General features: G+C 36.1%; 1 protein-coding gene across 1 annotated transcript; it reads right to left on the reverse strand.

Moving 5' to 3' along the window:
* Nucleotides 1-6,335: 6,335 nt before the first annotated feature.
* Nucleotides 6,336-12,962, reverse strand: TTR (transthyretin). Its single transcript, XM_009699960.1, has 4 exons — nt 12,894-12,962; nt 11,029-11,159; nt 8,267-8,402; nt 6,336-6,443 (listed from the first exon to the last, which is right to left on the reverse strand). Exons 1-4 carry the CDS (start codon nt 12,960-12,962, stop codon nt 6,336-6,338), a joined length of 444 nt encoding a protein of 147 aa, XP_009698262.1.
* Nucleotides 12,963-13,686: the final 724 nt, after the last annotated feature.

Below are 13,686 nucleotides of genomic sequence, written 5' to 3' on the forward strand. Positions count from 1 at the left end.
TGCACTTTAAGAACAAAGCAGGAAATACTAAATATGAAATTACTGTTATTTCACGCTTTATTGGTGTTGCGAGCTTTTTTTTAGTTGTTGAGTTAGGAGTGTTTTGGGTTTTTTAGGGAGAGAATGTCGATGAACACAAAGACTTAACTTTAAAGGATTTGATGCATATTTTTCACTTTTGCTACAACTTGTAAAGACGTCTTTTTAATACTCTCCATACAAATGTTTATGTATTGTACTGCAGGGTTCACTATGCTGGATACAATGTAACAAGACCAGAGGGAGATTTGGGGAAGTATAAATCCATTCCTCATCATCACAGAGGTGAAGTCCAGTTTTTAGGACGGTAAGAAAAACAGAACAGTTCAAATACTAGAACTAAAGATGTACAATTTTTTCTTACACACATACGAATCTTCCACACGTACAAATAAGCAGTCGGTACTTATCAGTGGTATTCCCTCTTTAGTGCTAAACTTTCTATTTTCTTAAACACGTTATGTTTGCTGTTCAGAGGCTTCTTATTTAACCATGAAAGAGACTTAAGTTTCTGTGTCAGAAGATATTATGATCATAATCTTTGATGCAGAATATTATTGTTCCTTAATAGTTTGGGCATTAGTACTGGCAGGGCTCCATTAGTTGGTTAATTTGGATATTCTGCAAAAGGAAGCAGTGCAGCCAGGGGAAATGACTCCATGAAAACAGACCTTAAAACTCCTCAAGAATTGGCTGCCCTAGATTGGAATAGCAACCAGAATGCAGCAGATATGAGCTACACCTAAAAATTAGGATGTGAAACACAAAATAAAGGGTTTATGGTATGTGTTTTCAGACAATTAGAAATACTGCTCAATCTGTTATCTTTATTTTCTGCTTTATTCATAATTTTTAAATAGACATGTACAGTAGACATGGGTATATATGTGATATGAAATGATATATATATTGGTAATCTGGAGGAGGGGGAGAGGCACTGTTTTTTTTAATCGCCTCAAATTTAGATGTTTGCAAATGCAGGAGTATTAAAAATAAAATGAAAACCAATTCGGACGTTTAAATATATAATGATGAACGGTGAAGGTTTCTAAAACTTCTGAGGTCCATAGTTGAGTTTTATAGCAAAAGAACATGAAGAAATTAAATGTTCTTCAAAAATCAGTCTAGTTTGCGACCATAAAAAGTATACATATTAAATGCTGCCTTTGTTATTTAGTTTTAATGTTAACTTGTATATGTGAATATAAAATCTAAGTATATTAAAAACCAGAAAGTGGCTTGCTTTCAAAGCTTTACGTAGGTCATTTGGTAATTTCAAAGGACTGAGAGGTAATTTCAGTATTTAAAGCGTATTTCAAAATGAAATTACACTTACAGTTACAGATGTCTAACATCAATTGAATTGTTTCTTGCAAATCTTTCTCATGTTTTCTTCTTCCAATTCCCTCTGCAGATATAAACTTCTGAGGTATTCCAGAGAACGTCAGTATATTGATGGGTTGAACAATTTAATATATACTCCTAAAATATTTGTCAGTAAATTGTATAAAAATATAACTGTTAATCTTATACCAGAACTTGCTCCTGTCAGAGACTATTGATGGAAGTAAAATGACAAGCTACCCTACCAGAATAAACTTTTAACACTGGAAGCTACTAATTGACACTGTAAAACAAAACAAAACCAACAAACAGCAGCTTAGAATTAGAAGTTTTTGACCATTTGATGATGCATATTTGGGATGAGAAGTGACGTGATTGTATGTACCATGCATTTTGTTCTGAAAGAAAAGCCAGCAGCTACCACTCAGATGTTTACAGCATGAGACTACTGTGCGAGCCTTCATTCTTCATATTCTCTATCTTAACCACTCAACTAAATAAACTGCAGAAAACAGACTTGTATCTTCTCTGGAAGTAGGGACAGAGGCTTCTTCTTCCAGGAATTTTTTTTTATACTAAACCATAGCCTCCCCCATATTTAAATGAATGCTTTTGTTTCTTTTTAAAATGTGTTTTGTAAATATGTGATGTAAATTAATGTGTGTACATTGCTTTTAAATTGCTCAATATTTTATGTTTCAGTATGTATTTGAGTGTGTCCTTGTTTGAATTCTACAGGAATGTTTTTATTAGCATGAAAGAACAAGTGTAAAATGTAAGTATGCTTAAAAAAAGGTTATACCTTATGTGAAATGAAGGAAATACTAATTGTTGGCCAGCTATGACTGTAAACTGTTATACTAGTTTTGAGCTCTAGGCCTCCTGCATATCTATATAGAACAATCAATTTCGTATATGAACTTGCTAGAAAGAAAGCTTTTAATTTTATTTATTGCCAGCAAAATTGTATGATACCCTGCTTGCCATCTAAATCCTATTTATATGCATATTGCATGTGTATTATGGAAAATCTTGCAGTTGTTGCGTATTATGATCTACAGGAACTCTTAACTGTTTCCAAGTGTGCCACTAGTGTCAATGTCAGGGATTTTAATGCCTAAAACAATGTGTCTGGGTGCGTACAGTATTTTGGTATTATTCTTTTTTTAAAAAAAAATCCTAGTAAACAGCACTTTTATTCCTCCAAAATCAGAAGAGCCAAAAATGTGTCTTCATTGGAAGAATATAAAAGTTAGATTTTTAAGAAAATAATAAAACATAGCTCTAATAGTTCTAATGCTTGCAGTGTGGGATTTTCAGAACCATGGTGTTGGTCAAACTGTTCCGCTGATGATGGCATAAGCGGAACTGAAAGCAGGCCAATCCCAAGTGCTTTTTAGAATTCCACTCGTAATATATTAATCAATATAGTTGTTTAAGGGCCTATTCTGGTAGAGTGCTGAGTGCTTCTACAACGCACTAAGTATCCTCAAGTCGATGACTTTCAATGAGACTGAGGTTGCGCAGTCCCACTAAGGATTGGTCCTGTCTCTCTCTATTTTTGTGGTGTTAGATGTATGAGTAAGTAGCCTCTTTCCTTGGCTTATAATGAAAAACATATCTTCTTATTTTCTGTCTGCTTGTAATGTTATGCTACCTAAAAGTATCCCACTGCTAAGCATTATTATCTCTTCCTAATATTTTTTTACATCCCTTGTTAATACTAAGGAAAAGGACTGGATCATTTATTTTCTATGTTAATGCAAAGATATTGACCAGGATCTACTGAACTGTTCTGTTTGTCACAGTTACTCAACTCTTTAGGAACCAAAGACTGACTTCTGCTCCCATGAAGAATGGAAAGCAGTATATAATAAGGATTGTTTATCCATAGAGTGTTCTGTAAGAGTATTGACAAAGAATACTAACTTTAACTCATTACTACGTGTTAGTTTCCTGAATTGCTGCCACATATGGTGTGGTGCTTTGTATATTTGAGTTTGTTTGCCATAAACACCTTTTACTTCTTTGACATCCCAGCAGCAAATTTTGGCCTTAGCCATTCTTCACTAAAGTTCTAAGCTTAGTTGCAGGCATCCCAAATATTTAGTAGAAATGTAATGATTTAATTTAAGTAGTGGAGAACAATTGTAATGGGTATTTTAAATCATATTGGAATTACCTTAAAATCTGCCAGTTAATCTAATATGCTTTAGGAATGACGTAATGCAATGAAAATAACAAAAAGTGAGCATAAAGTGAACAAAACTTCCTTCAAAAGCATGCTTAAGTAGTTTGATCACCTCCTGATATATTTTTCTATAACTAAGTGTATAGAATATTCCAAAGCATATGGATAAAGAGGAGATAATTAATACACTGTATGAACAATTATATCTTCAAAATAAAATTAGTCTTATTTCATAAGAGTAATACAATTCTTAAGAACTGTTGAATAAATTTTTAAATCCCTAATGTAATTTTGAAGTGATTTCTGGATTTCAGTACAAGTTCGCCTACAATTTAACACCTATGATTATGAAACATCCTTTGATACTGTAGGTCTATACTGTTTTCTGAAGCATGCTTTTGTGCCCATTTGTTATGCATTTTGTGAAATTAATGTGCAATTTAAAAAAATTCTAATGCATATATATGTATATATAGATACATATATACATACCATATTACACATATGCTGTGCTTGAATTAATGTAACTTTACAGCTCTAAGTGATTAATCATGTATGGTCTTAGAAAAATGTGATATAAACCAGTATGTGAATGAATAATTATATATAGCTGAGTTCTAAAAAAGTTTACATTTTGGTGCCCCAAAGTGATGGATGTTAAATTATGAATTGTTGACCAACACTCTTCTCTAAATATCTTTTATCACTTTGTTGGGAAGTTTTAAAAGTTGCCATCTTAAATTACATCAAAATAGTGTTTGTATACTACCTGGTTGAACTCAGTACTATTCTGTAGTGAATTTTAATATAGACAGTGCCTTCAAACAAAATAAATGCGATGCAGAACCGAGTTGTGCACATTCCTTTTGCTATTTACATGATTCTTGTAAAATGCAGAGGGAAGCGAATCACATTGGCTTTTGCATTGCTGACAAGGCAAATTAAGAACGTCTTCTCTGCAAGGAGTGAACACGGAGGGAGAAGAAAAAGGGACTATTTTACAATATTCTGAAGGTCTTGCAAATTAACAAGTAAAAACATTACAGATGTATTAGTGGTGGAATCTGGTTGATATGCTGAGATACTCTTAAGCCCATTTGCTGTATTTCACATCTAAGTAGGAGACTATAAAATATAAAATCCTTTCTGCAATAGACAATTTATTGAAAAGCAACTGCAAAATGTCCTTTTTCTTGGATCTTGCCAGTCTATTTTTCTATCATTATGTTTACTAATGACTATCTTGTAGTGGGTTACTAATGAGCCAGTTCTTTAAAAATATTAAAAGGATCCATTGTGTATCAGCAAGAGGAAGTGTACTTAAGATTATTTTATTTGTGGAGGTATGTAAGATAGGCTTAATGACAAATGCACTGAAACAAATGCTGGGAATTTCCTGTGTACTATCATAGTTTTGATTTTTTTTGTTGTTCATGAAAATGTTTGTACTTTTTTATCATTGTCTTTTATGAAATATAATGTTCTAAAGATTGTGTTGGCTTGTTTATTCTGAGGCTCTGTGGACAGCATATCTTCTTTGTGTTTTGTTTATAGACCAAGTGCTCATTTTCCTAGTGCTCAGTTCTCAAAGTAACAACAAAAGGAGAGGACACCTGGCCAGCAAATACGTCAGGTTAGGCTGTGATGGGATCAAGCTTTAGGCTAACAAATCATCTTCCTTTTATTGGTATTTAGATGCTTTCAGCTTTTGGTTTTATTAGGCTAAATGACTCAGCATTTTTGTGTACTTTTCCAAGATAGGGTTGCTATTCTGTTGAATCTCCTAATGGGTCTTCTGTATGCTTATTTCTGTTTAGGAGTAATCTTCGTTATATATGGATTACAAGAATGGGAAATAGAAAGATTCATCCATATTTCTCCTGGCATTAAATAGGGAGCTGGTTTTCTCAGGAATCATTAGTTATCCTTATTTTTCTTTATATTTTACAACTGATACAAAAGTGTCTGATGCTTAGAGGTAGGGAAGTAATTTTGAGGAGTACTTCAACTGAGGACAAAGGTATTTGCCGAATTTAGTGAAAATACACGAACAAACTTCAAGTATGTTTGATGGATATACTTTTCTGCAACACTGGGTACAGACTCGCCTTGAAAGTGTCACCAGTTATATTGGAAAGCAGGAAAGAAGGCATTTTAAATATGTGTAGCATCCTTAAATGGTATTCTACTTTGCTCTCACTTTTAAGCTGCTTTTGCTTCTATATCTTAAACTCACCTCCCAATTCTGATTTTTATCCGATGGTTATGTGGGGCCCTGGATAGTAGTCCTATGTGACTTCATCTATTGTGGGCTTCAGTAATAAAGTATAGATGATGGTAGGTGGTGGGTTGCATTTCCCATGTGTTTACTTTTTGTGAGACATCTTTCTGGTGTGTTTTATTTGCTTCCTTTGCAAGAAGGGATGTAGTTTACTAGCTTCCTGGAAGACTTTGGTTCCTTCTCAGAATCCCAGTAATGGGAGTTCCAATGCATTTTTTTTTTTCCAAGCTTAATGTGTTTTTTCAAACCCTAAACTTTTATTCAGAAGAGCAGTACTTACAGAATACAGAAATACAGAATACCTTGATTCAGAAGAGTATTCGAAAACAAAGTTAATACACATTCTTCCTAAAGTTAAAAAAGTGCATAAACGACTGTTACTGTTAGTGATGTACTATGAAATCTAAAGCTGTTGATACAATCGGAAACTAAGTTCTTATCATTTATGGAAATTTTAGTTTTCATGCTTAATGTCAGCTTCTATTCCAGTGGCTCACTGACTACTGCTGTAGTTGAGTAAGAAAAGGGACTGAGGAGAATAGCAATGGAGTAATGTCGATAACCAGCATCATTAGCTGTGAACACCACCTGGAAAAAGAAAAAAAAAAACCAAATACAAGACAAATGAGAAGGGATCTCTGGATACGAGCCTAGGTAAAATGATTGCAATGGTTCCATTTAACCTCTCACAAAACTTGGGAAATTATCTTTTTTTTTTTTTTTTTTTTTTGTGGTGATTTGATCACTGTGATCTGTGCCTGTCACACACAGCTTTTCTACTGATTAAACATCCTTTGTTAAAAGCATACATACCACTTAAATATATTTGATAAAATTTAAAATAGTATGTTATCCAAGTTGGGATTTCTTTGTTGATACTCATAAATGGCAACAAGATTTTTTTTCCTTATTGAAGATCTACATTGAATCCCATTGACTGTCTTTATTTTAAAAAAAAAAAAAAAAAAGGTATTCTTCCAAGTGTTTGAATACTTTTGTTGCTCTTACAAAGTCCTGAACTTTGAGGAAGAGAATTAAACATAGTGCTACAGTAACTATCATAAGGCCAAAACAGGAAGCAATGAGTTTCTTTATTCCTACTTACATATCTAGTAGATAGAGAAGGACTGCAGTAGTCCTTTGGCCACAACGCGGTAATAACCTTACATATGAATGATTTACAACAGCCCTTTTAACATCTTCCCCCATCAGCTCATGTCCTGTCCTTTGATTTTTTCCCTCTATGCAGTAGATTATTCTATGTTCTGAAGCAATGATTTTCAACTTTATTTTTTAAAATAGACAGTTTAATAACATTCTGTGATGCATAGATTGTACTCCTTTCAACATTAATAAAAAAGATGCATATGAAACAACCAGTGAATTGAGCAAAACGTGATCTGTACTGAGGCTTATTTTTAAGAAAGGAGACTCTTGCATTCTGCATTAAATTAATTTCTAGTCTGAAATATAGACTTAAAAATTATCTTAATATATAATCCATTTACTTGCGTGCTGTAAATCCTTCATCTTACGTCTTTTTCAGTTATCACAGAAGGCAAGGCTATCCAGCATTAACCTTTATTACCATCTAGAATAAGGTCATCTCTCCTCCATTTCAGGGAGGCAGAAACAAAATTCAATCCAGGTTAAATTTGCCACCTTTTCTTCAAGGAGATGAGGGATGGCTGTTTGAGCAGCAGTTGCAAACTCTACAGCTGGTGGTGCTCACTGATCTGTCACAGTCCAGCAAACAGCTAATACAGGAGTGCTGCCGCTACTGAAAGGTCCGACGAAAGGGCTGATGCTGTGGAGGGGACAGGGACAGCCCCCAAGCCCTCCCAGTCCCTGCAGCTGGCCTCAGTTGGTACCTGGTTTGACCAACTTCATCTAACCAGTTTAACCTTCATCTAACCCTTGCAAATTAAAAAGGCGTGTTACACTTTTTTCTGTTGTAAATGGAGGATCCAAGCGTCCAGAACCCAGTTCATACTTTCATTATCTTTAAAAATCTAAATTGTAATCTCTGTCTGCAGCCATACAAATACTGGATCCAAAAGGCAGAAAAATCCTGTTCCCAGGAGACTTAACAGAGCGCTCCACTTGTTGTTCTCCCTCGGCTGTCTAGAAGACTCACAGAAAGAAGCACAGGTTTAAGTAGAGGTAGAAAGATGGAAAACCTCTTTGTAAGTAACACATCTAACAGCTTAGTGAGAGTTACGGGGAAGCTAGTAACTAGGTTCATTCATGAGTATGTTGTTTCGAAGCTTTGAGACTGTGGATCTAAAGTATTAACGCAAAAATATTTTAAAGAGAAAAGAAAGTTCAATGTGCAATTAGTAATTGAAGCCTAGACATATAAAGTATCTTTATTCTTTGCAACTAAAGTACAGGAGGAAATGAATACTCACATCAGCAAGGTGGTGGAAGGGATTCAAGCCCAATCTCTTCCAATAAGAGGCCGTGTCAAGCTCAATCTTGTATAGCCCTGTTACAAATTGTTCTTTCGTTGTGAGCTCGTGGAGCTCTCCGTTGTTATTGGTTTGTCTGTGTGACAGCAGAAGAATTTTTATATTTTGGTTAAAAGCCCAAGAAAAATGCAGTTCTTGTCAATTGAACTTGAGTGATGTCGTGTAGCTTAAGTAATGTGATGAATACTTGTATTGATCTGGCATGGCTTATGTCCATCTGTATTATGGATGCTCCAGAACTTATCTTGGCATTTGCTACTTCCGCGATCGCCACAGCAGATGGCTGCCTGCCATGTCACCACTCTGCATGCTTTGGGGGTGGGCCAAAAGCTGGCATTATTGTTTGTAGACTCTTGGCAGAGTCTTGGAGTTAATTAAATGAACCTACTCAGAGGGAAAGCTTTACCACTGCTGTAAGCAATGTGGAAGCTCTCTGATTCACTTACTGTGCAAGTAAGTAGGGTCAATTCTCTTGATTTTTCCATAGTTTTCTTTCTGATTCAAATATATTGAGTTGTTTTATCAGTACAAATATTTTTTTACAGTTGGCTATTTGAAATTTGAGATGTGCTAGTTGAAATGACTGTAGGTCAGCCAACAGCGTAGCCTTATGGAATTCCCTGTTGTCTATATTGATCAGTTGTGTTTTCCATCCTCAACAAACAGATGGTTTTGTTTGATTGGAAGATACTATCAGTGCTATCCAAGGCCATAGTACTGGCTTGAAACTATACACTTTTGAATACCAACCAATTTAGGGCTCCAGAACCAATATTGAATGTTATCTCTCAAACATGTCTCTTGGTTGAAACCTACTTCTGTGAAATCAGTTATATAATACTAGGTTTTTGATGGGTAGGTTATGCACAAATAACAGTGCTGCTAGTGCCCGATTTTAGTAGTCACAAACCACTGTTTTGTGTTTTAGTTGCCAAATCTCTTTCTGACAATATTTTATTCAAATTGCATGCAGAGAAAAATAAAGAATTGAATGTTTTTTATGTCATTGTTCAGTGTGTTACTTAGGATTTGTGTTTCAATATAGCTTATAACTATGAAGTTATGGAATACCATTTGTATCTTACAAGATGCTCTGTAGTCAGTTACTGGATTTTTTTTATCGATTCAAATGTCTCTATTTTTTCTTTCTTGTAGATTGTTCATTGTTAGATAGCTGTTCATTTCTCTAATAAGCTTTCTCAGCTAAAACCAAACATATGTTTAACTGAGAACAGTTATTTCAAAATCTCTTTCTAACATTCAATTATTTAGATATTAACAAGGCTGGAGAGGTCGATTTAGTATTATCACAACTTTTGCGTACCTCATCTTAAGGTTACTTTGTTCTTTGTTTCAAATGTTAAGTATGTTTTTAAGGCTTCAGTCAACATCCAGCGGTTCAAAATCTTTTATATAAAGCCTCTAAGCTCAGATTTGAAGGTAAGCAAACTGAACACCCTATTAATGGAGAATTTCACGCATTTCCAGTGACAGGATATGTGTGAAGCTATCTTCTCACTTGAGGGGTGGGAGGCAATTTAAGTAGGACAACGTGAATAGATTGTTCTTCCCCCACCTTGTACAAATATGTGTGGCCTTCACTGTAGCTATATTTTTCAAGGGCACATATGAGAGCCCTGTTGCTTCTGCCAGCCCACTGCTCTATGACACCAAAGAGCCATTTCCAAACGGTTCCTCATGGACTTTCTAGAAATGCATCTGAGTCTGCAATCCCACTATTGAAACTCCTGCGCTATGTCAGCTTTAGCCTGCATGAACCCTATCTCACTGTTTTAGGTAGGATGGACTGTTAACGGACCTGGAATGGTCTCACGTCAGACTTTGCAACTGTCTTGATACAAGTGTAGAAGTGGGATGTTGCTTCTTGACTAAAGAATGCTCATTCTGTGTACCCCCTAAAATTTTTTTCAATTTCATTTCAGATTATACTTTAAGTAAAAATTGCTTTTGAGTTTTTAAAGTGTTAGTATATACTAAAATTGAGGGCAACTTCAGAAAAAGTCATCTACGTTTAACATTCTACGATTATATTTTTTTTAAAAGACCTGGCAACGTTTAAATGTCTGGAAGATTCTTTTTCTTATTTTAGATGTAATTGCTTCTCTGGTGGGGAGTAGGTGAGAAAGCTTTATCCCCAAATTTTCTCCTTTTGGCTGATTCCTTTTTCTTGAAGTAAAGAAGGCTATCAAATATGATGTGGTATATGTTCAAAATAATTCTGTGTTTTCTTTTTAAAGATGTGGTGTTGAATAAAATGAAAATCCCGTTTAGGAAGAAGGAAAATAGCCAATACAGGTAGGATTCTCAACCAGAGTCTTAGTTTCAAACAAACTAAAAGGATCTGCCTGATTCTTCTGGTAACAATGCAGCAGTTCATTGCTAGGTACTAAAAAGTAATACAATCCTTTGTAATGAAATTGAAGAGAAGCAATGACTGAATTAAACGATAATTTAAAATACTTTCTTGTGGTCACAGTAATTACAAAGCATTATAAAACCAGTTTGATAGTTGAAACTGTAGTACAGTTAAAAGACAATCTGCAGCAAATTCATTCAATAGTATGTTATCTTTCCTCTGAGTGAAAAAAAACATGTTAGAGAATTTGAAACTGTTTTTTCAACTATTTGGCCTTTTCCCATTGGCTTTCCCTTCTTTCACTCATTATTTTAGTATGACTTACTTGGAATTTAACAGTTCCCAAGATCCATCTGCAGCTTCTTTATATAACTTAACTGGAACATTTGGAGCTGGACTTCCTCGGACTGAATCCAGAATTTTTATAAAAAGAGGATGCTTTGAGTCAGCAGAGTCCTTCAGATAGGAGGAGAGGATTTTTATGTTGTAAGAAAGGTAAGGAATGGTGCATAATAAAGCAGTAATGAATATTATTCTTAAGATCTACAAAATATACCGTGTTTTCCTCCACAAGGTCACTGTGCTGCAGAAATGTAGCCTGAAGCTTTCTGGAGGCTGGATATGGTGGAAGGAGGGAGGAAGACGCCAGGAGCTGTTGGGAGGAGTGTAGCCGTGTGCGCTGGGGAGGCACTGCTGCTGTGTGTGAGAAGACATTTGTCTTTTCTCTTTGGCAGGGCTTAGCTACACATCATCTCCAGCATGAAGTTGTCACTAAATTGTGACCTCAACAGGAAATAATTAAATCATCAACGGTGGTAGGAATGTTTAAAAATCTGGCAAGTCTTCCTCTGTATTTTGGAGCGGCAATTCAAGCACAGGCTTCTGGACTTGAGAGCCTCTGATGTCTTGTTGCCATGGAGTTATCTTATTTCTGCTGTAACCTTGATAAGCATCACATATGGACTCGTTCCTAGCACCATGTTGGATCAGATTTGTCAGCCCCTGGCAGCTAAGCAGGGATAGGAGAGGAAAACCTTCCTTTGTAGATGGGATGGCCGTAGTTGCACTGCCAACATGTTAATCACAAGCAGTGGATGTTTTAGCTATTCAAAGGCAGAGTTGAATCAGAGCTTTGACCTTCCATTACCTAATTCTATTAGATGAAAAGTGAGAAAATAGAGCTTTGTGAAAGGTGCTAATCAGGGATGTTCTTAAAATAGCAATCCTTGATCTCCATTTAATCATTGCAAAATGAATCGTGATGTAGATGGTAAAAACAAAGACCCCTCTCTCATGTCCCCTTTTACAGCCTGTGATGTTCTGAACATCCCATCAGCCAGGAGCCCTGCCCTATATCAGACCAACGTATCAGCGTGTCTCTAAACCGTCTGTATGCCCTGACTCCTCAGGCTCCCTTTCTGGAACACAGAGGTTCCTCGCTAGTGTTTCTTCTGAGGTGTTGCCAAGGGTTGCTCTCGTGCCACCACCTGTTTGCCTGGCTTTTACACCCTGGGAGCTCATTGAAAGCCTGCTTCCTCACAAAGGCTGCTCAGACGCTCATTTTCCCAAAGATCAGTGCTTGAGAGGAAGAACGAGTAGCAAGGGAGAGGGAGAGACAAGCCTGTTCTAGAAGAATTTCAGGCTGTGTGTCTAGCTTGCTTTGCTGCAATAAATGGGCTCTCTGGAAGTGAGATCCTAGCTTTGACTCTGTTCTTTGCTTGCATCAATGAGTGCTGAGATCCCTTCTTGCTTGCACGAGATAGGGCTGTAGTGGGTAGAGCGGCAAGGGAGAGGACTAGAGAAGGCTTTTCTCCAGCATGGATCTCACAACAGGAGCTTGTTCATTGTGTTCTAAGGGCTATTAGTTACTTTTCAACAGGCCCAAGGCTTTTGTGTAGTGAATATATTTTTTTCCTTTCTTGTCTTACATGGTTTTTCATGTAGTCCCTGAGTCTAATGACAAGTGCTACTTCTCTAACCATAAAGCCCTCTCACTAATCACTAGAGAAGCAGAACGAAGGACCAGAAAAAGAGTGGTAGGAGAGGACTACAGTCAGTACACACTGTAAAACCAAAATAATTGCAATAAAGTGGAATATTCTATTTTTTACTTACACTAATTAAAGCATATTAAAAAAACCAAAACTGAGACTACATCAGTGTGAAGGACCTCAATCCTGAGACACTTACCTGTGGTGCAGCTTCAGAGAAAAATGCCAGGCCAGCTAAGAAAACAAGAAATACAGAATGAAAAGCCATTTTGCCTACCACTAGGAAGTCTCAGTGTCAGCAAGTAGAAACTAGTGGGATCTGTGATTTTTATATCAAAGCCTCTAAGCGGAGGCTACTTATCAGAAAACCTGTATGACTTTCAACATGCTGATTCATACTATTTACTTAGTAAACAATGAGAAAATAAGTAACCCATACAAACATGAACCTTGTCTGCAAAAATAAGTCTCCTCTGTCGTTGCCTGTGGAAATACTGTGAATATTGCCTAGCTCAAATGCATGATCTATTTTCTTGAAACTATGTCTATTCTGTTTTATTTTACTCTTTTCGTTGAGGAATAGTACTGCATAGATCTCATATAGTTGAGAGAAATACAAATTTCTTGTGAATTCAGCAATTTCAGTTTCAGTAAGAATTTCTCTGTGGTTATAGCTTGGCCTAATTGACTCACCCATGTTTATCTATTAAGAGATTTCTCTCTGTGGTGGCCTTCTCGTCATCTCTGATAAAAGGTAAGTGGATAATGTGTGGGCTATCTAGTTATCTTATGCATTCCCCTGGAGGAAAAAGAGGTTACTTTTGGTTTCCAGCATGATAACCAGATACCTACATACCCATTTCTGAAGCACAGTTAAACAGCCTTTTAAGTCCCATCGCTTTTCTTGTCCCTTAGATTCAGTACAAGTTCAGGACTTTCCCTGTGCAACTGCAAGTTGTCTCCCACCGGAAGCATCTGCTTCATTGTAGGGA

Source organism: Cariama cristata, unplaced genomic scaffold, assembly GCF_000690535.1.
Source record: "Cariama cristata isolate BGI_N322 unplaced genomic scaffold, ASM69053v1 scaffold10595, whole genome shotgun sequence".
Classification (NCBI taxonomy): domain Eukaryota; kingdom Metazoa; phylum Chordata; class Aves; order Cariamiformes; family Cariamidae; genus Cariama; species Cariama cristata.